The 22,259-nt window shown below is 39.4% G+C and overlaps 1 protein-coding gene across 1 annotated transcript; it reads right to left on the bottom strand.

Moving 5' to 3' along the window:
* Positions 1-1,162: 1,162 nt before the first annotated feature.
* On the bottom strand, positions 1,163-21,210 carry ZCCHC10 (zinc finger CCHC-type containing 10). The gene is made up of 4 exons (XM_063120686.1): positions 21,089-21,210; positions 6,914-7,072; positions 4,604-4,645; positions 1,163-3,305 (listed from the first exon to the last, which is right to left on the bottom strand). The coding sequence occupies exons 1-4, from the start codon at positions 21,127-21,129 to the stop codon at positions 3,020-3,022; spliced, it is 528 nt and encodes a 175-aa protein (XP_062976756.1). The 5' UTR covers positions 21,130-21,210; the 3' UTR covers positions 1,163-3,019.
* Positions 21,211-22,259: the final 1,049 nt, after the last annotated feature.

Below are 22,259 nucleotides of genomic sequence, written 5' to 3'. Positions count from 1 at the left end.
TGGTCTTGGAAATGCAGGGCTCTTCGTCAAGGCATCAAAATATCTCATGAATCATTTGAGTGGGGTCTAGTAATTTAGGGAAGGGCAGTCTGGAAACCAGGTTCCCTGGATTCTGTTTAGACTGGCCCTACCATGAGGTAGAGTGAGGCAGTCATCACAGGCAGCAGTCTTTTAGTGTCATGAAATGGTAACAAAGGGTTAGCTAATTGCTCTGTTATTATTGTATGTCTACTGCCAGGGATAGAGAGATGTGCTTTTGGGCCTTTCTGCCTCATGTACCAAATTAATTTGGTTAGCTTCCTTGGCTTGGGTGGGTGGAGATTTCCCTTTGCTGCTCTGTCTTAGGCAGCAAAATACCCTGGGCCAGCCCTGTTAAGACATCTGGGAAGGTTTCAGATTTGTTGATATCTTGTGATTTTTACAGCATCAGAGGACAACACTTTTTCATAGTTAGCACACACCCTTTCCCATCCCAAATGCACATGCCCCCATGCAGTAATTTCTGGTCCTTGCATGCCTGGCTGGGGCTTCTCTTCCTTGTGGGAGCTGGTCCCAGCTAGGTTGGGACAACAGCAACAGGAATGCAGGCTGGATAGGATGTGACGCCAGCATGAATATCCCTGATGTGATCTTTGATCCCTGCAAGGGGTTTTGCTTGATTCCCTTGGAATCTTAAATCCTCTGAGTTACTTATGAATATGTCCTCCATCCACACACACAATTCCGGCTTGCCCCTTAACATCTGTCATAGATCTATTTCAGTTTTTGAGCAGACTAACAATAGGGCTAGAGTGCCTCAAGGACAAACTAAATGTTACAATGGCACAAGCAGGAACTGAAGGCAGCAGCCCTTCTCAATCTCAGCAACTGATATTCAATGGCATACTGCCTCTGACCCAGTCAGTCATCAGAGCAAGTAGCCATAGAACTACTGTAATGGATCTCCATATTTTCCAAACGAATCTCCAAACTACTCTAGCTCATTCAGCTTTCAATCAATAGTTAACAGTGATGTCTGCCATCTCCTAGATATTTCTTTCATTATCCTTAATGGCTTTAGGACAAGAATCTTAGGACAAGAATCGTCTAAGAAAATAAACTGCAGATTAATATTGAATGTGCAACACGTCAAAATAAATGTTAATCCCCTGAATTTGCTTTTAATAATTTATTAATCTTTCTTCTTAAATGATACATTCTTTAGCGTGACTCAAATAATTATCTGGTAGTTTTAGAATTACAGTTTCGGAATTCTGTAAAACATGGAAATGGTTACAGACTAAAATGCACAACTTACATGAACATTTAAATAGAACATTTGTATTCAAAAGTCATTCTACACACTACATTTTCATAAAAATATAAAAAATAGTTCAATAGTTAATTCATACTTTAACTAGACTAGGATATTTAAGATTCCCCCCAGATGTTCCCTCTTAAAAAGACTTCTATCAATAAGAAACTAAAAGACTGTATCACAAATTAAGTGACTACTGCCAATTGCTAAAATTCATCACAACAGCAAGTTAGTTCACTTCTGTAACTAGCAAGAAATGTACTGCAATATGATCTTTGCTAATACGTATCCTCCATTCCAAAGTTCATTCAATTATATATAACTTGTGCTATGCAAAGAAGAAAAATAGTTGTTCTAAAGTAATGATTGTAAATTAGAATACAAATGGAAGCTACTATATGACCAGAATAATCAAATGTATCTTACAGTTAAGAATTATTCAAAAATAGCACAAGGGGAAATATGTAAAGATACTTTCTCTTTTATCCAGCTCCAATGAAAATAAATGTTTTCCTCATTTAAAATAGGACATTTGTATGTTATTATAATTATTCTAGGCTCCCAAATTAGTGTGTGGAAGGTAAAATGAGGTCTTCAACCCACCTCCTCCCATTTTATAACCCTCATTAGGGCACATTTAATTTTATGAAAAGGCACAAAGATGAAACACTTCAGTTGCAACAGTTAATACTACTCTCCATGCACAGTGCAAATGCAGCTTAACAGATGGCCTTTAAGCTCTGAACATATTTTGTTAAAAAAGTATAAAGCATTTGGCCCTGGTCCAGAGATTCTAGTACATAGTGGAGAGAAGCATGAATGTAGCGCCATGCAAGAACCTCCACTGCTCATGAGACAGTTGACACTGTCAGCATTGGACAGAGCTGCTTACCTGGTGACAGGCAGAGAGATTCCTGGAATCAACCTCCCTCTAGCTCAAACCATGATTGGAACTTTCAGAACTGAGAACCATCTCCTTTGGGGGGAGAGTCCCTTAAGCACAGTAACATGTGTACTGCCTACTACTATGCTAGGATCTCTCTAGGATCACTTGCATATGCAGGACCAAATCCAGAAGGGCAACATATACACAGAAGCCTCTTTCTACATGCTGAACAAACCTGCTGGGCGGGTGTAAATGTATGGTCCATGAATAAGATACTGACCTCCACCAATTCCGCACTAACAAGAAATTTGATATTGCAACTAATATTTGACCAGAAAGTGTCAGGAAAAGCCATTTGAGAACAGCAAATTTGTTTGTACTGAAGGCAATTATCATTCCTCCTTTAGCTGTTAGGAGACATTAAATATGGCTTTGGACATATCAGCCAACTGAAATATAACTTAATATTCTTCTCCTTCCATCTTGCTTACAACATGAAATTGGTATAAACAGAAGGTTGCTATGATATAACACAGAATGGTTCAAAGAAATAGTGTTTTGCTTTCAGGCATGTAAACATTAGGGTGACTGGACCTTAGTTCATATAAACATTTGATAGATTTCTTTAAAAACGAAGAAAAAAGGTAGCATTTCCTATTAAACAATAACCCACAAAAATACTCTTTCAATAAGCATTACTTGCCATTTAACAGCATATGTCCTATCAACTACTATGTAAAACACATACAGTTTTTCAATTGTAAAAATTGACCTGTTAGTTTTGTTTGGCCATTATGCGTTTTAGATGCAATTTATCGTTCATCAGTATTACAGTCCTAACACCGCACCAAGTTGTTTTTCTTCTTCTTTTTCTTTGGCGGCTCGTCATCCGTACTGCTGTCTGTGCTGCTGCTGCTGCTGCTACTGGAGGAACTAGAATCTGTCTCAAAGTCAGAAGAACTGGAAGAACTACTTGAAGAGGGAGAGGAGGAAGAACTGGAAGTGCTTTCATCACTGTCACTGTCATCAGAAGAAGAGGATGAAGAATCTTCACTCTCAGATGAAGACTCACTAGCTGAACTAATGCTGCTGCTACTGCTGGAACTCGTCACACTTTTAGACCTGCACAAACATTTAAAGAGGACCAGCAAATGTTATTCAACATCACTGTGCCAATCAGTGGTTAGCAAAGTCTATTTACTACATAAGGTGAGGGCACTTCTTTGCATTTTTAGACAGAAAAAAGTCCTATAATTCCAAGCATTCCTCAGTCAGATAGGATTATCCCCTTAGTTATAGAACTATTTCCATATGTTTCCCCAAAGATTTCTAGGTGCCCTCACACATGATTGATGTTCTACTACAACTATACAGTAAACAATAGTATACTTATTTTGCACAGCAAAGATTTGGCAGAGGGGGAATTTTTCTTTAATTATAAACATGAAATTGCTATTTAAAATGAACTAATGACAAAAGCCAGAAAAACTTTTACAGTGGTATAGTCATCATCTCAACAAATATTAAACTCAAGTGTTCGGTGAGCTTTAGTCCTTGAGAAAAGTCAAACCGTACCTAGTTCTGTATTGTGCAGCTACATCACTGCCAAGGCCAAAATTTGTTTAGCCAATAGATTCATATAACCAATTCTCCCCCCAATTGTGGATTTGAGCCTAGAATCCAATCCCACACCCGGTTCAGATGTAATACAGAACCATGGCTTGTGCTATGTGAGAGCTGCAGCAAGCCTCATGCCTATGAGAAGGAGATTGGAAGCTTTTGCTTCTAGCTTTAAAGAAAGCACAGTTCCCTGGGATGTCAGAACGCAAGAAACTGGTTTGTTTGAATTCAGAATCAAGAGCTTCCAACTTCCTCTCTTGTGAGTGAAAGAGCAATAAAGGGGAGGGGGTTGCAAGTATGTTTGAAGAATGCTTCAGTTTGTTCATGTAACAGAAAATCTGGGTTTTCCCATTGGGCTTAAACACCCTCTAAGTTTTCATGAAAAATAAACATTCCCAGCCTTTCACAAATTGACAATTTATTTTAAAAGTTACGTTATTATGAAACAATTGGTTGTGTGAAAGCATCTTCTCTTTAATACTGTTGTATTATTTGTAGAAATCCATACTTGCTTTAAAAAGAAGTATCACAAAACAAGTGGAGCAAAATACTCAAAATCACATTAACACAAATTGGAATGTTTCGTTTTCCAGACTGCATTGAAGTTTAACCTCTACATTTCCAAAGAAATGATCAATAATCAGAACAATGATGTAGATACATGACACATGAAGTAACACTTAATGTTTCAAGAGTGCTATGGTTCTCAGAACCATAACTAATTAAACACTGGATGCATGTTACATATTTATGAACAGTGCAATAGATGGGCATTTGGTTGAGTTTTTCAGATTTCCTACCTTTTTTTCTTGCTCTTCCTGTCTGCAGTACATTCTCCAGAGCTAGTGGAAAGGGGTGGGGTGGGGAAAACAAATAGCTTTAATGTGAATGGTGGAAGAGGTTTTGGGGTTGTTTTTTTAAAAAAGATGCATAGTGAAACTTGGATTTACACGGAGAAAATGTCAGCTACCTAGCAAAGATGCTGAGTTAATAAATGACATTTTTTCAACTTGGGAAATAGACATTTTTAGGAAGAGAGCCTTGGGAACCTGCTGTACGGCAGCAAAAAATATTTATAAATAAACCTGAAATCTTATACAGCAGCCTTCCCCAACCTGGCGGCATTGGCCATGCTGACCTGGAACAATGGGATATGCAGTTGAATTGGAGGACACCAGTTTGGGGAAGGCTGCTATGCAGAATTAGGGACACTGAAGCCCATTGATTTTAACTGGCTTAGGTGCACCTAACTGTGCATAGGATTGGACTACATGAATACAAAGCATTGTGTAAAATACGTAGAATGAAAACAAGGCCCTGCCCACAGGCTGAAAACCTAATGACACACATTACTAGTATAAATAGTTGTGGCTGTATCTTATGACTTGTTCCTCCAGCGAGTCAATACTTGGCACAGGGCAAGAGTGCTATGCCAGGGCAAATCTAAAGCATTTCACTATGCCAGCTTTGCCAACAGATAGGCTAGTGCAGTGCAGATATGGTTGTTTTGCATGCCATAATCAGAAATTGTCAGTTCCATCGCCATCACCATCATCCCCACACCAACACTTTAAAAGCAGTCTTACACGCATGTATAATGTAACTATATTAAGAACCATCCTGCCTGTAGGCATGCAATCTTAAGGTAAGGGACCTTAAGGAAAGTGGAGGAGTACACAAAAGGACAAAAGAGAGGAAGAGAAAGATAGAGGGTGAGAAATGTTTTCAAATGCTGTTTAAACAGTTGTAAGAAGAGGTGAGGTGCAGATATTGGGACAAGATGTTCCAGAGAAAAGGGGCAACAAGAAAAGCTGGAAACATGAAACTGAAGTACTAGGGCAAGGTTCACCCCTAAGGTAAGAAACAGCAATGCAAAGTCAATAAGAGGGGAAAGACAGAGAAAACGAGATATAGATAGGATCAGTCCACAGAGTGAAGAGACTAAAAAACAAGAGAGTAATAAACTGGATCCGATAAGGAAATGGAATCCCATGAAGGGAGTGACACAAAAGGAGAAACTTGGTCAAAGTAAGATGAAAAGAAACTAAACTAGCAGCAGAGTAAAGGTTGAAGCTGCAACAGAAATAAACTGCAAAGAAGAAAACTCCCATGTTTAAGTCAGGAAAGAAGTGAATACATCATCACATGTAAAGTTCCAAGAAAAATGACAGTTGGGAAGTCAACAGGAGCGAAATTTTAACGGCTGACTTATGTAACCACTGCCACTCCTCTCTTAATCATGTAGTAATTAGCTGACTATTGCACAAATATAAGGCGTGAACCAGCCAAAGCTAAGCATTAGTGCAACATTTATTCATAAGACCCACAAACTTCAGTGGGACTTCCCCCTAAGTGCATGTGCATTGGATGCAGCCTTAAAAGTATGTTCAGACTTTAGTGTTCTCTTAACTGTGGTAGTGAGTGAGAGAGCAAGCTCCTTGCCCAAACACCCTTTTACATCAAATTCCTCCTTCTGACCTTAACATTATTTATAACTATGGGTAGCACTAAATCAGGAACTTTTAAACAAACCATTTCTACCTGCTGACAAAACATTTATAAGCTTATCCTGGTTAGTACTGGCCATTATTAATATCTGCACAAGACAAATGATAGTTGGGGAGGGGCACAATCCCACAATGGGGCTTTTCACATGTAACCACAACCTATCAGTTTAAAAACTGCTGGGTTGTAGGAGATGCTGAGGTTAATTTAACAACAAGCCATGGATAAACCACTGAGTTATTTAGCCCTAAACAACCCACTGATCCAGGTTCGCACATCATGCTCAGCTATCTACAAAGGAGCTGCTTGTGGGTTGCTGAGTAAACATGGAAGAGGTAGGCACACTGCAAGCTGTGCACTCATTCTCTCCCATTTATGCATGACGTCCCCTCAGTTTTTAAACTGGTGGGTTGTTGTTCCATGTGAACCAGGTCAACGTGTTCCCAATGGGACAAAAAGTATTACATTTGTACTAGTCAGTATTTCCAATATATGCTTATCTTTCCTACTTAAATCAGATGACTCAAGAGCGCTTAACTATAGTTAGATCAGGCACATATACTTTTCTAAAACTAGCATGCTGTCCTCTGCACTGCTCATCTTACCTTTGTTGTAATAGTTGATTTTCTTTTTCTTTAAGTGCTTTTTTAAACTCTGTTGTCCTTGATGGTCTATGCAGATATTTCCTTTTTCCTGTACATTCATAGGTCCAGTGTCCGAATTCCAAACACTTCTGACATCTCACATGTTGCTTGTTTGCCTCCCTATGGAAATATGCAAATGTGTTTAAGACCAAAACTTTGATTTAAAAGTGGAATGTTAACGACACTTAATGTGCTTGAAACTAGATGGCAATTTCAGGATACTAATTCCAACTATTTTCATCTGCTCATGGCCACAATTGTTCAAATTTGAGCTATTAAACCCCACATTTCAACAATTTTCTGAACAGGTTAAGAACATCCACATGCAGTCCAGATCCTCAGTGCTTACTGAGGAGTTAGGGACATTCCTAAAGAAGAGTAAAGAACAGTGGCTGAAAAGAAAAACAAGAGAAAGCAGTGGCATTAGGATGGCCAGATGCAGAGGACAACAGGGCTCCTGCACCTTTAATAGTGGTGTAGAAGAGAGAATTTCAGCAGATGTCACTTGCATGACAAGTAACGCCTGCTGAAATTCCCTCTTCTGTACCACTATTGAAGGTACAAGAGTCCTATCCTCATTTGCATCTGGCCACCCTAAGTAGAGTAGAGTAGCTAAGCATAAAAAGACAGAAGCAAACAGACAAGGTATGTGGAAAGAACTGAGTTCCAGTGGATGCTTCTGTGTGTATGGGGTGGGGGTGGGGTGTTCCCCCCCCCCCAATGATTCACTTATTTACTCTCCAGATCCCAACACTATTTTCCACACTATTCTGGCATGTCCCCAACTCTCTAGAGCAGATTTTCAGGGGGCTGAAGGAGGAAATTGGCAAAAGTCACTTCTGCATCCTTTCCTCTAACAAACAAAAGTGCCCTGTGAGTGGAGTTCCTCTCATGGAAACTCTGGATCTAAGCAACATTTTCCATTCTGCCTTCCTCATCCTCATTATAGGACTATGCTCATTACAAAGAAAGCAGTTGCTGCATCCTGTCAGCACTGCCACTTGTGGGGGTGGGTGAGGTGAGGAGTGGAGAACTGGCAATGGTGCCAAGGTATTATTATTATTATTATTATTATTTATTTATATAGCACCATCAATGTACATGGTGCTGTACAGATAACACAGTACATAAGGTACTGGAGCAGCCTTCCCTCCTTCTCCCTCAGTACAGTGGATTGGAAGGAGGAAGAGTCCAATCCTCACTGATGCCCAGAGAAGGGAGGGCAGGCAGTAGTAGTTGCTGCTGCTTCTCCTCTTCAGTGGCAGCAGTGGGACCATAGCTGCTTCACAAGGGTACCAAAACTGATAACAGCCCTGCCCAATACCCTTCCTGGCAAGTGTACAAGGATTAATTTGGCATTTATTTATTATTTGTTTATTTATTTAAAACATTTATATCCCACCCTATATCAATAAGCTAGTATACTGGCGCAATAGTAATAGCAATTGCAAGTTTCACCTTGAAAACATGCAGTATCTGTTGTATTTGAAAGAGTCAATTTACTGTTATGTTTTATCAGAGCATCCAATAATCATACCATGTCAGACTAGGGATGGGTATACAAAACAGAAGGCAGCAGTTGGAATAAACAGTACAAAGTGGTGTTAACCAGCATACAAACTGCAATATTAAGTATGGACAAAAATTGGGGTAATGGATTCAAAGAAACATTTCGAATAACAATAGTGCCACAATTTATTAACAATGTAACAGCAGCTAGTTAACAATAGAGACTTAACCAAACAATAGTTGTTTTGAGTTGAGAAATGCTTGATAAGACGCTTGTTTAGTTGACAGGGATGGGATCATATGGTTAGTATAACAGGTTAAAAAAACCAAAGTGAACTACTGGAGAAAACAAGTGACTATAGCTCCCATTATGCCTGACTACTGGCTGGATCTGATGGGAACTGGGAGTCCCAATACATAAAATAATTTTAAAACTTTAAAAGCTTTTCACTCGAAATAAGACATGGGTTAGAAAGAGCACAACAACTTCTCTTTGCTGTTGACTGTGTCACTGGCTTGGCATGGTGCTGAAATCTCAGTGTTTCCTATGTGAAACTCTTGCTTCCAACCCAGGAGAAGTGGGGATAGACATAAAAGTATCAGCAAGTCCGTCTCCAGACAATGATCTGAGTTCCCTCTCCATAGGCTCAACTGTATTAACATTCTGTAACTCAAAGAAGTTTGTATATGCTAGTTGGCCTGGGATCTTTTAATTTTATTATGCAAACTTGCATATTTCTACATACCTAAGGCATCCTCCTCCCCCACCCCTAGAAACTACACCCTTCTGTTCCACTTCCAAACTGTCACCTGACCTCCCAGGCTTGTTATTAAAAAGGGACTGGAGGCCGCCAACAAAATGTTCCAGTGCCTTGTTTTGCAAAGCTGTCAGAGGCTGAGGATTAGCAAGGGATGTTTCTCTACCTTTTCTACAAGCTGGATGAGAGAAACCTCTCAGACCCTGGTGCAGCTGCTTTAAGGAGAGAGCTGACTGAACACTATGGGTAGTTGGAAAGCTGCACAGATGCACAATCCTCTACCCTTTCTTAACTGGGTGCTTTGGGCAGGCTAATTTTCATATTTGTACTTCTTCATACCAAGGGATTACCCCAAATATGAAAGAATCTTTTTTTCTTTTTGGTGGCTGGCCCTATTTTGTTTCCAAAATGACTGGCACATGTGCCACATGGGTTTGCTATTAGAAAGAATGACAAGGACAATGTTCATTGCATAACTGTATGCAATGAACATTCTGTTTGTATATTCAAGGGTTAAGTGTAGCACACGTATAGACTAACTAGTTGTTCAGAGGTTTAAATAAATTTGCACAAGCTTTTGTGGGTTACAACCCATTTCATCAGATGCTATGAAGCGTGCTACACTTCAGCCTTGAAACCATGATCATGCTTAACAAGGTTAACAAGTAGATGTCGAGACCAACCATCTGCATCTATCTTGGTTGGGTGAAGGATAATACATGAGGAAGCTTCCCCCAAGCTGGTGCACTCCAGACATTTTGCACCACAACTCCTGTCAGCCCCACGCAGCATGGCTCATGGTTGGGGATCATGGGAGTTGTAGTCCAAAACATCAGGAAGGCACCAGGTTGGAGAAGTCTGTACTAGAAGGACAGTGACATAAGAAGATACCCGCTGACCTTAAGCAGTCTACTAGCAGGGGTATTTTAACCTTCCCAACTTATGATCTCTGCCTTTTAAAAGTCTTAGGTCCCTTTCCATTTATTCCACAGGATCAGTAAAATAGTAAACAGGAAACTGTGCTAAGGATACGGACTGTCAAATTTAGTCATTGCATGCCTGCTACAGAAATCCCTTCATCTTTCCCCACCCCCAGAAGAGCAAGAGGTATCCTGCACCCCAGCAGATTCAGCTGCAACTTATAGCAAAAACAGAACTGCTGCAAGTTCCAGAATAACATTTGGATATTTTTTCCAGGGTCCTATCAAAGATGGGTAAAATTTTGTTGCTAGGGAGAAACATCTCTCTCTTATGGGTTAAAGGATCTCTAGTTATATACACTTATTTTATATAATGGTACATTCTTTTATAAAAAAAGAAAATGGAAACATAGAACTTTCACCATTCTGCCTTCAACAGTCATCTTCTTGAGAACTAGTGCAGCCTTTGTTATAGAAAAGCTCCTCAAGTACATTCTTGAAAATAAATCAATATAATATCTACAGAAAAAATTGAAGAACGAAGTCCCTGTGTGCTTATAAAAGATCAAATTATAAATCACTGTTAGGCCCTGTTTTCCTGCTCAATTTACTAAATTATATCATGTTTTACACCTGGTAACTAATTTGGCAGTGGGGTGGTGGTGAGAATATCAAATACAGATTCAAGCAGGATGCAGACCTGCAGCTTCATCCTACTGGACTATCTTTATGCAGATGGGGATGTGTAATCCCACCTTGTCTTGGATGTTTTATGAAAAATTATCAGTTTCTTCTACTCTAAACATACCTGTACTGGTTATATACTAGGGAGAATACACACACTTCCTAGAATTACAAGAAGATTATGTTAAATACCCAATATGTTGAGCTGTCAAAAAAATTAGGAAAGTAACAAATCGTGAATCAAAGATAACATTGTATAATTTTATGCATATGAGTTGTAGAGAGATTTATATTTACGAGATTGTCATTTAAATCTAAAATATGTCATCTCTCATTCTGGCACTAGTTTAACACAACTTCTGTATGTGTACCTTCTTGCTTTTCTACCACACTGGGTAATGTTCCTAATTTTCCTTTTCTATTTTTTTGTTTTATTCAACCTACTGCAAAAAATTCTAGTTTCCAACTCTTAAACATTGCTACAATCTTATTTCCTTCTACTTCAGAGGCATTAGGTTTTTTTTTCTTGGTTTGAGTACTTTAATCCTGTCCTTTTGGTTTGCCTCTCTTGCAGCATCACCATATTTCTTCCAGATTTAACTTTATTGCTAGATTTGTGTGCTTTTCTTCATCTTGTTTCACTCACATTTCTTCTTTGGTACACTCCCTTCATTGGCTTCCATTTCCTTAGCAGTTCCAGTTTGTTACGTCTTTTTGTTTTTCAATTTCTTTGCTTCGTGGCCTGCTCCTATCTATAACCTCTTCTCTCTCTTGCCCTCTGCAGTCTGCTGATACTTCCCTTTCAGATGAACTTCATGTCACTTCCTGTATCACAGCTGTACCCTTTCTCTGGAATTCCCAACTTCTGTGCCCCTTGCAACTGTCGTAAAAGTATGTCCTCTCCTGACCCCTAATTATCAACCCTTCTTCTTTCCCTTTCTTTTTTTATTTTACTCTCCTTTAACCATTTCCAGGGGTATAGCCCTGTTAGTCCATTGCAGCAAAAACAAAAGTCTTATAATAACTTTGTCTTTAAAGTGCTGCAAGACATTTTTTTTGTAAAGACCAGTAAAAGAAAAATGAGGTTGTAAGGCAGTGGCCAGGGTTGCTCTTAGAATAACTGCTGTATAGCACCAAGTACATTGTTGGTGCTAAATAAATAAATAAATAAATAATAGTACCTAGCTTTGTGACACAATAAAACATAAATCAGTTTGGTAAACCAGGTATTTGTTCAAAATCTACTGTTGGGCAATAGCTTTAGGAGGACCAACCAAAATGTTACAAAAGGAGTGCAAGTTTACACGTTTTAAAGAATTCTTAAATAGGCTTGATGGTAGAAAAAGTGGCAGGGGTGGGAAAGACCAAGAAGTATAAAAATTAAGCCAGATTGGTCAAGATCTGGAACTAACACTCAGTCTCAAGAATGAGATTGCAGATTGAATGACCTGGTTTGCATGCTCAAAATAAATTTATCTAAATTGCGTGCAGGCCAGACACAATTTCCATCATCGCTACCTGGGAATGGCTTGTCAGACCATCCCAACTCAGGCAGCATGGCTTTTTGGAGGGGGAACAACCCTCCAATATCACTTCATGGGTCACGGAAACTGTGCTTGCCACACACCGTGTTCTCAATAAGCCACCATGGCTTAAATAAAAAAGCCACAGTGGCTTATTTTGATTGTGCAAACTGGCCCATTGAATTAGCCACTGGTAGGTTTTGCAGTTATTAGATTACCACTAGCACTCAGAGAAAGAAGCAATGGCTGACCACCATTTCTGAAAACGTAACGGCCAGCTGTAACCCAGATCTATCTGTTCCTCTGAGCAAAACGTACAAGCTCCTGGGCAGAAGTAAAGAGAACATAAAGAGTTTTCATATTAGCAAAGCCAGAGATTACTTTTAGGTGGTGCCTAAGGTAGAAAAAGTCAGTTGAAGCCAAACTGTGTAGTTAAGAAGTGGGGAACCTCTTTGAGCCCAAGGGATGATTTAAATTTTGGAGAAGTTCTCGGAGGCTGCATTCCAGTGGTCAGCAGAACCAAAGGCAAAAGGGTGGGGCCAGAAATACGAAACAACAACCAAAGACAACAACCCCAGCATATTGTAGCTAAACGTTCTAACTGCCGGTAAGTAAGCAAGCCTTAGGAGAGGCTTTTCAAGCTCTTAGAATGGGGCAGGGGGGAACTGCACAAGAGCCGAGAAACCACCAAACAAGTGGTGCTTGGGGAAAAGGGGAACAGGCCTGGAACAGGGGCGGTGGCTATCAGGGGAACCTCGGAGGGCAGGACTGAGACCTCAGGAGGGCCAGGTTTGGAAACCAGGCTTGAGGTTCCCCACCCACCTGACCTAGTTGTTAGAGGGTGCAAAGTCCTTCTTCAGACGGTCAGAAACCTTCTTCTGTTAATGAGGGTTAAGGGTTAATGAGTCAACTATACAATATATTAATTGAGAAAGGAGTGTGGGATAGCAGTGGGAAAGTGGTTTGGGAGACTGATTTGAAGATACAGATAGGACAGCAGAGATGGGAGGGATTATGGAGACAGAGAGTGTTGAGAAATATGTCAGTAAGAATAAAGGAGAATTACTACAAACTGGTATGGAGGTGGTATTTAACTCCGGTCAGATTAAATAAGATTAATAATCAGCTTTCAGCAGATTGTTGGAGGGGATGTGGTGAAAAAGGAACGTATTTACATATGTGGTGGGACTGTAAACATGTGCAAAAGTTGTGGAAGATGGTTTTTTATGAGATTGAGCAGATAGTGGGATTTAAAGTAGAAGTCACACCAAGGATTGCACTACTTTCACCGCAAGAAGAACTTAAATGTAATAAAGAAACGAAAGAGCTAATAACGAATCTGTTGACGGCTGGGAGACTGATTGTAGCCAGGAACTGGAAGATGCAAGGAGACTATTGTATTGAAGAATGGTATAAAGAAGTGTGGGACATTGCTATAAATGATAAATTGACATGTAATATTAAAATGAAAAAAGGTATAGCAAAAACAAATGATTTTGAGGGTATATGGAAAAAGTTCCTGGAGTTTGTATTTTTTAAAGGCAGTGGGAAACCACCAACAGAAGAAACTATGAGTTTTTGGAAACAGGAATGAGATCCCGAGGGGGGGGGGGAGCACTGTTATGTTTAGCATAAATATGTTTAATAGGCAAAATTTGAATATTTGATATTAAGGTAATTTTATGTATATGTAACAAGTTTTTTTATTTGATGTTTTGTTGTTGTTATATGTTGTTTAATAAAAAATTAAAAAAAAAAAAAAAAAAAAGAAACCTTCTTCCTCCAGTGGTTGTTTACACCCTGAACAGCTAATACCATATTCTCCAAAGAACATAAAAATCAAAGTTGTGCTGGTCCACAAGAAACTGGTCCGCTTTCATGGAAGTTGCCTCATTGTACTTCTTCGCCTCATCCCCCACTTTTGTACCTTCTAGCCTGGTGAAGAGTCCTGGCTAACTCAAAAGCTTGTGACATTTTGAGTGGTCATAATGAAGGTATTACCCAACTGTGGATTTTGGATTTTCCTTTCTTTCTCATGGAACACTACAGCTATCTTGCTCTTTCAAGTATATGTTAGTTACAATTCAACCAGATCTCCATCAGACTTACAATCTGGTAAATGAGCAGGGGGTTGGACTCGATGGCCTTGTAGGCCCCTTCCAACTCTGCTATTCTATGATTCTATTATTCTAAGTCCAGTTTAGACAGAGTTCTCTTCAGATAGAAAAAAGTAAACATGAAGTAAGACCTGGGCTCAACTGCTTCCTAAATAATACAGATCCCTTTGACAAGTAATAGGAGCCTCCACAAGATTCTGAAACTTATTATCTTTTCATTCTTCCACCCAATAAACATATGTAGGTGTGAATAATAAATGCAAATATATGCATTTTAGTGTGAAATATTTGTAGATATTATATTAAGTGGTATAGAAGCCATAAGACTGCATAGAAGTGTGTCTACCGATAAGGCATAGATGGGTATACATCTTCGGTATACACCTGTGAAAAAGTAAAATGGGGAGAAGACCTTATATACAACATTAATTATACTGGAAGTGTACACAAAGATGTGCAGGATTTCTTATTACTTCTCTTCTTAAGGAAACAGGAAGAAATTAACCACCGATATGTCACAAAAACATTAAGAAATACACATATGCTGCCAACTTCTATTAATGTATTATATATTTCAGACTCTAATGCTCTGAGTATAAGCCAGGCCACAAGATAATTTTGAAGAAAGAAACTGAATAATCAAGCATTATTATTAGAGAATCTGTACTGTTCAGGGATTAGTGATTGTCACCTTTGAAATGCATGATTGTAATACTGTGCACAAACTATGCCTTGCATAGTTTAAACACCAATCACATTATTGGAATGACCTCACCAAGGATTTATTTTGTAACCACATATGATTATATCTAAATTTTAAGGACCTTTGCATGTCTGCATTCTGGACATCTGACAGTGTGAGATAATATCAGTATCTGAAAGCTTATATTTCCCGTTTCTAGACTTAAATGGTGCTTTGCTAATCACAATAAATGGCTTCCAACAACCATCCTAAATATTATCTACAAATCACTGACCTAATTCGAATTTATTTGAATGATCATCAGACCAGTTGAACCAGAGCAACTGGATTTCATCAATATTCGGATGCAATCGGATAATACTGTTGTTTTTTAATGGAGGTTTTGTCACTAGCTCCAATGGTTGCCAGATTGCAACCTTTGTCTCACCCGGGACAAAGCTGACTTGCATTTCAGGACTCTAATTTGTCTCTGGAATTCAAGGTCTAAAGCAAGGTGGGTTTTTTTGTTTCAGAATTAAGGAATAAACTTCTGCCAAATTTAATTGCATGTTTTAGGGGGGTGCAAAGTGGGTTTTCTTCACCTCAAAATTTGTGCCAGAGCTCTGCTGAGGTGATTCTCTGCCTTGATTTCGGAGTGACTTCCCTTACTGCACCCCATCAGATTACCACCCATTTTTAGATAACCGCTCTAGTCAATGGAAATTAATCAAATGCTTACAGCTCCCTCATGTTTAAAGATAAAGAGATGAAACTTGCCAAGGCGATAGCTCTTATGTAGGACTTTAGACATGCCAAGTTTGTTGCAGATCCATTCATGCCTTGATTTTTTAGGATTTTTTTAATTCCCCTACTCAAACCATTACTCCCCTTAAACAGACACACGTTAATCCACCCCTGTGCATTTATGGAAGGCGCTTTTATCATTCACTTTGCTGATGCAGAGCTCCACTGCTACTGGTGGAAATGGAAAAGGATACACTCTGAAAACTTCTCCTGGTACAAAATTCTCTTACAGTGTAAACAACCTTAAGAAAGTTTAAAGAACAGTTATTTACCACCAAAACACCAGAACATAGGAAAAGTGTACAGAAAAGAGGCAGCCAGAGCTGTTTTAAACTTGCCTGCTGAGAATATGTGATGTATCAATTCCCCCACTCTATCTAATACACAGTCACACACCTTCCTGTCATGTGCAGTTCACAAAACACTAATATCTCTATTAACAACTAGCACAACATTTACTTACAAGACTATCACTTTAAGGTAATAATCAACACAACTATATAATTATAGAGCAGCAATTGTTTAAAGGGCATCAAGTGTCTCATTAAGAATAGAAAAGCTCCTTAGCAAAAGCAGTAAGTTCAAAAGCATTCTGAAAATTGAAATGGAGAGTTTTTGCTGAAAGAGAGTTTCTATGTGTCTGGGATTGTTCCTAGAAGACACAGAATGTCCTTTCGGCTAAAACCAAAACAAAGCCAGCAGTCTGGGCTGCAGTCCAGAAATCATTTAGTTGGAAGTATCTTTGCTGTCTTCAAATTTATTTCAACATTACAGCAATACAATTCATCCTTAATGCCTCATAGATGAACTACAAAAACTAAACCAGTGACTGTCTAATATTCTACTACCTCTCTAATGATAAAATTAAGCAGGACTACTTGTAAATGCAAACGTGGACGGAACACATCTAACAAATATAAAGCCATAAAATCGTTTCTAACTTGACTGGTTTTTGTGATCTCTCTTGCAAAAAGAAAAGTCCCAAAGGATTAAAAAAGGAAAGGTGAGCGGATTGAGAGGAGCATTAATTAGGCATTACTTTTGTTTCGGTTATGAAATTTTTTAATGTTTTTCCTTGAGCTACAATTCCTACAGTTCATTTAAATATTTTAAATGTACTGTAATAACTCATGAGCCTTTGGGATATCGGCATACCTAATTACACAACTTACCACCATTTTTTTTATATTTATATAACTTTAAGAGCAGCACACAATACATTAAAAAATTACTAAAACTACATAAACTGAACAAAAGTCAGAACAGCCACAACATTTAGAAGAATGGATGAAACCACAATTAGAACCAGATTACACTAGTGCTATAATGCCTGGACAAATAAGAACATCTGTGCCAGGTGCTGGAATGACATCAAAGTTGGCACCAGATGAGTTTCCTTAGCAAAGCATTCTATAAACCAGCCTTCCCAAACAGGTGCCCTCCAGATGTTTGGGATTTTGACACCCATCAGCCCCAATCACCATGGCCAATAGTCAGGAATGCTGGGAGACGTAGTCCAAAATATCTGCAACCTTCACTTGTAAGACAGTGTGAATGGCCAATGGCAACACATAAGAAAAATGCTAGAAGTCTCGAGCTTATTTTCTTCAAACACAGAATTGTAAAGGAACATCTCTCTCATCACTGCTATATAGATTTTTTAATAACAAAAAACACATTTTTTCCTCAAACCATTGTTCCATTAATTTTACAGGCATCATCAGACCCTGGTTCCATGTAGTACAACTGTTATGAGTAGGATACATCATTAGTAAGCTATTCAAAGTGAGGAAAGAAATATATATATATATATATATATATATATATATATATATATATATATAGCCAAGTTCCCCTGTACAGACAAAAATATCTCAAAGACTAGAAGGCCTAGGAGGCTGAAAGTTTGCATGCAGGTAGCCCCTGACCCACAAAAGTGCAGGAATACTTGGTGACCGAAAATTCCCACGGGGGTCCCCAAAAAGGGAGGGTTTCTGAAAAAATCTGAAATGGCAAAAGGCATCTTTTCCATGGGCGTAAAGAGTTCATACTTTGTATTCATTGACTCCCTGTTAAGAAAACCTATCTGCGCAGTTTGGAATCAAGAATTCACTAGGAGGCCGGAATGGGGGGGGGGGGTTCCCCCCCAAAAAAGAACAAAAAATTCTCAAAGACCAGAAGGCCTATGAAGCTGCAAGTTTGCATGCAAGTAGGCCCTGACACGCACGGGTGCAGGAATACTTGGTGACCGAATATTCCCACGGGGGTCCCAATAAAGGGGGCTTTCTGAAAAAATCTGAAATTGCAAAAGAAGTCCTTTCCATTGTTGAAAAGAGTTCATACTTTGTATGAAGAAGTAATGCCAGGCTCAGCTGGGGGCTGCTGGCTCGACACACATGGCGCCTCACCGACAATGAACATACTTGCTACTGCGCAAGTTGTATAACGCACCTGATTTCATCAGCCCGCCAGCAAGCTCCATTTGACATCCTCTCGCAAGGCAAATGCATCAAGTGTACTTCTCTGTTTCACTGTTGTTGATCCCTTATAATTAAGAGCTTTCACTTGGCTTTAATTTGGTTACTGACTGGCCATTTCTATTTAATTCTTGATTCTGGATTTTGATTTGGTTACACCCTTACTATGGAGAGTCTACTCATGGAAACGGGAGTTGTGCTCCATCGTATCATCCCTGTGACTGGCGATGGGAACTGTCTGTTCAGAGCCCTCTCACTCTGTATACATAGTCAGAACATGAGATGGTGCGTGGGCTCATTGCAGACCACGTCTGCTCCAGCTGGGACGTATTCCACGTCCTGAGTTGCACTCCTGGTGAGGACAACTACCCGAGTGCTATAGAGTATTGGGCAGAGATGGGTCTTTCTGTTACCTATGGCACGCTGTGTGAGGTGATTGCGGCTGCCAAAATCTTCCCATTTGTATTTGAGGTGTGGAGGGATGGTAGCCTCTACTACACAACTGCAACTCAAGGTCGAGCCTACTGACACTGACTTAAAATGTAGATTTTAAACAGCATGAGGAACAAATAAGAGTTCTACAGAATTCCATAGCCCAACTATCATAATACAGAGCCAAAACATCGACTTCTGAAATCAATCCATCACACAGAAACACCAAGAAAGTACACTGCCCCAGTTCCCATCTTAGACAAAACAGTCCGGAAGTAAAATATTGTCATTGGTATCAAGAGTTGCTGAGAGGTCAGGATAACATGCAGGGTCATACTCCTATACTTCTACAGACATAGGTGATCTATCAGGATGACCAAAGCAGTTTTGATGTTGAAGCCAGGTCCAAAGTCAGATTAAAATGGATCTCTAAATAATCAATGTCATCCAAGAATGGCTGAAATTGCACAGACACAAGAGAGGAAGGCTTTTTACAGGCTAGGGGTGGGGGGTGGGGGAATAAATCCTTTAAGGCTTTGGAGTTACTGAAGGGTTTAGAAGAGCAATGGATTTTGTGAAGTATACAAGACTGAGAGGGTTTGAGTACAGTATCGTCAAACCACAACAAAAAGACGTGAATGTAATGGCTTTTCCAACAATTTAAAAATAATAAGCAAGACAGCAAGAAGAACAGCTGTGATTTGTAGTAAGGGGAGAGTTAGGAGAAAGACTTCCATGAGCAATAATCAGATGATAGGTTCAATTTCACGCTTCTGTCTTTTACCCCCTTGGCCACCCCTTTATTGGTCCTTAGAACAGGGATTTATTTTTACATTCTGCAATACCCAGAAAAGTATTATACATGTTTATACATTTAATGAGTAAACAGCAAATACTCATAAGGAAAAAATCAAAACTATAAATGCCTTTTATGTGCTAGAAGAGACAATGAACAAGAGAAGACTTCTGCAAATCCAGCATCTGTGTTCAAAAATAAAGTAGAATGAATAAATAGGAATACTGGGTGGATCGGAGGATACTATTTAAGGAATACAAGCAAGTAGCATATATTTGACGCCAAAGAAGAACATGCACTCTTTATATTTCACTTTGTTCCTTGGATGTTCTACCTGTAAACAACTGCCCTTGACTAACTCGCATAGTCAGTACAGTAGTAATATTTATATTTACCACATAATGCCAAGAAGCATTTTGAATACATCAATAGATAGCATGGATTATGAAAAATGGAGGCATGGACATATGTCTTTCCCGCAATTTCCTTTAAGTCCTAAGAACTAATAAGTCATGTCACCATAACAAAATGTTTAGATTCACAGGGATAAGACACTTCTGATGCTAAAACTATTCCTTTATATCCAATAGCAAACTTTCATAACAAGACTTGCCAACTAATCCTACTCACACATATCCATCCCACACATTGGTGCTTACTTCTCAGTGAAGATGCTTAGGCTATTTACTCAGAACTTCCGGGTGCACCACACAGAAGACAAATATACTTAATACTAACACTATGCGAACACACTATTTTTTTGCCAAGGTGTGTGTGTGTGTGTGTGTAGGGGGGAGGGCATTCTTACATACTCAACATTATATACAAGTAACCACTCTTTAAATAATGAGAGCAGCTTTGTATGACAGGTGCTAGCAAACAAAGCAATATAAGCAGCCTGAGAACGATAGCTTAATACCACAACCATTACCGCTAAGGTTCATATTAAAATGTTCAGCCTACAACCCTGACCTAGTAAGCGACACACACACAGAAGCAATTGACCAATTTCCCCTGAATTGGTATATCTCAGGTTCAAGGTGCCTGCGATTTTAAGCATTTTGGACACCAAGATCTCAAATACCTACAGTCCGAGCCCTTTCCGTATAGAAGGTAATGAAGGCAAACACGAAAAGAACAGTGTTCGTAGGTGTATCAATACACGTACACACAGAGAAAGAACCACGCCTCCTAAAAACACAACACTTGACAACTGAATATTTGAGATAATTCTATAGTTTTCCTTTCACCCATTATTTTTAAAAAGACTATGCGATGCTTCCATCTGACTGACAGATGGGAAACAGGGCGGTCCTGGCTTCCTAAGCCCTTTCTCGCAGGACACCACCACCCCTTAGCTTGTCCAGAGCCCCATTCTTAGCAACTATATCAGACATCCCCACCCATCAGAGCCCCTCTCTCACACACACTCACGCTTGTCTCCGAGCAATAAGGCGATGCATGGGAGTCGCCATCTTAGCCACCGGCCGGGCACAAACGCACGCTGCATGCCGGGAACTCTACCCTCCCTTTTCCCGCCCTATTGGATGAGGTATTTAGCGGACTCTTGAAGGAAAGGCGAGGGGGAGAAGAGCGGCACCATTAGGTGCTATGGGGGAGGGCGATGGCCTCACTCCTCCAGGCACCTCCTATCATCCTTAGCCCCTTTCCTTACGGAGTCAAGCGAGAACTATCGCCCGTTATCCATGCCCCTTCTCAGTCTCGAAATTTTAATTGAAAACCATGAGGTTTTGTTTTAGCGCTTCCTTTCTCTGCGTGCTAAAAGGAATGAAATGCACCACTTTGCACTGCAGGAGCTCCCCTACGTTAGAACTCCCTGCAAATAGAACTCTAGAACAGCAGGGAGAAGAGAGAGTATGGCAAACGTTTCTTTTTGCTGTGATAGTTTTCTTTTCTTTTTAAAAAATGTTTATTTTTAACTGGGAGAGCATTCAAAACTTACGTGCCCCTCCTGCAGTTTGACGTAGTACTGTCCATTTTTATCATTTTATGGAATGAGATGATTGATTGAATCTTGAGATAATAAAAATGGTCTATACTGCTTCCAACTATAGATGGGGCATACAGTTTTGAATGTTTCCTTTCGTTTAAAATAACTGCAAGAGGAAAACTACAACATCAGAAACACTTACCACATCCTACCACTTCTGTTCTAGGTGTTTGGGGGGGGGGGGTTGGCCAGGGGTCGTTTTGGTGTATCCTTGAGAACTGTTGTGCGCAAATGTAATGAGTTGTCTGTCCAACTAGAAAGAAATGTATAAATATAAAAATAATGCTGCAGCATCCTAGGTCATCCTTGTTTATACACCATGGCACATAGTTATGGGTAGGACGAATAGTGCATAAGGTATGTTTTCAACGTTAGCCACATACTCTCCTGAACCTGTGCTGGTATGCACAACAGACAATAAGATCTGAAATCTCATTGTGCTTTCATCTTAATTCATTTATTTTATTTATTTATTTATTACATTTTTATACCGCCCAATAGCCGAAGCTCTATGGGCGGTTCACAAAAATTAAAATCATGAAAAGCGTAAAAACAACCAACAATTTAAAAACATGAATACAAAATAAAAAACGC

The sequence above is a fragment of the Elgaria multicarinata genome, chromosome 3, assembly GCF_023053635.1.
Source record: "Elgaria multicarinata webbii isolate HBS135686 ecotype San Diego chromosome 3, rElgMul1.1.pri, whole genome shotgun sequence".
Taxonomy (NCBI): domain Eukaryota; kingdom Metazoa; phylum Chordata; class Lepidosauria; order Squamata; family Anguidae; genus Elgaria; species Elgaria multicarinata.
Note: the sequence above shows the minus strand (reverse complement) of the source record. Positions and strands in the feature narration are given on the sequence as shown.

Bases quoted from the DNA above. Each gene is read 5' to 3' on its own strand.
- ZCCHC10 (XM_063120686.1), bottom strand. From the start codon at position 21,129: ATGGCGACTCCCATGCATCGCCTTATTGCTCGGAGACAAGC. The intron at 4,646-6,913 runs GTAAGATGAGCA...CCTTTCCACTAG, and splicing joins AATCAACTATTACAACAAAG to CTCTGGAGAATGTACTGCAG. The intron at 3,306-4,603 runs GTAGGAAATCTG...ATGTTTGTGCAG, and splicing joins AGGAAGAGCAAGAAAAAAAG to GTCTAAAAGTGTGACGAGTT.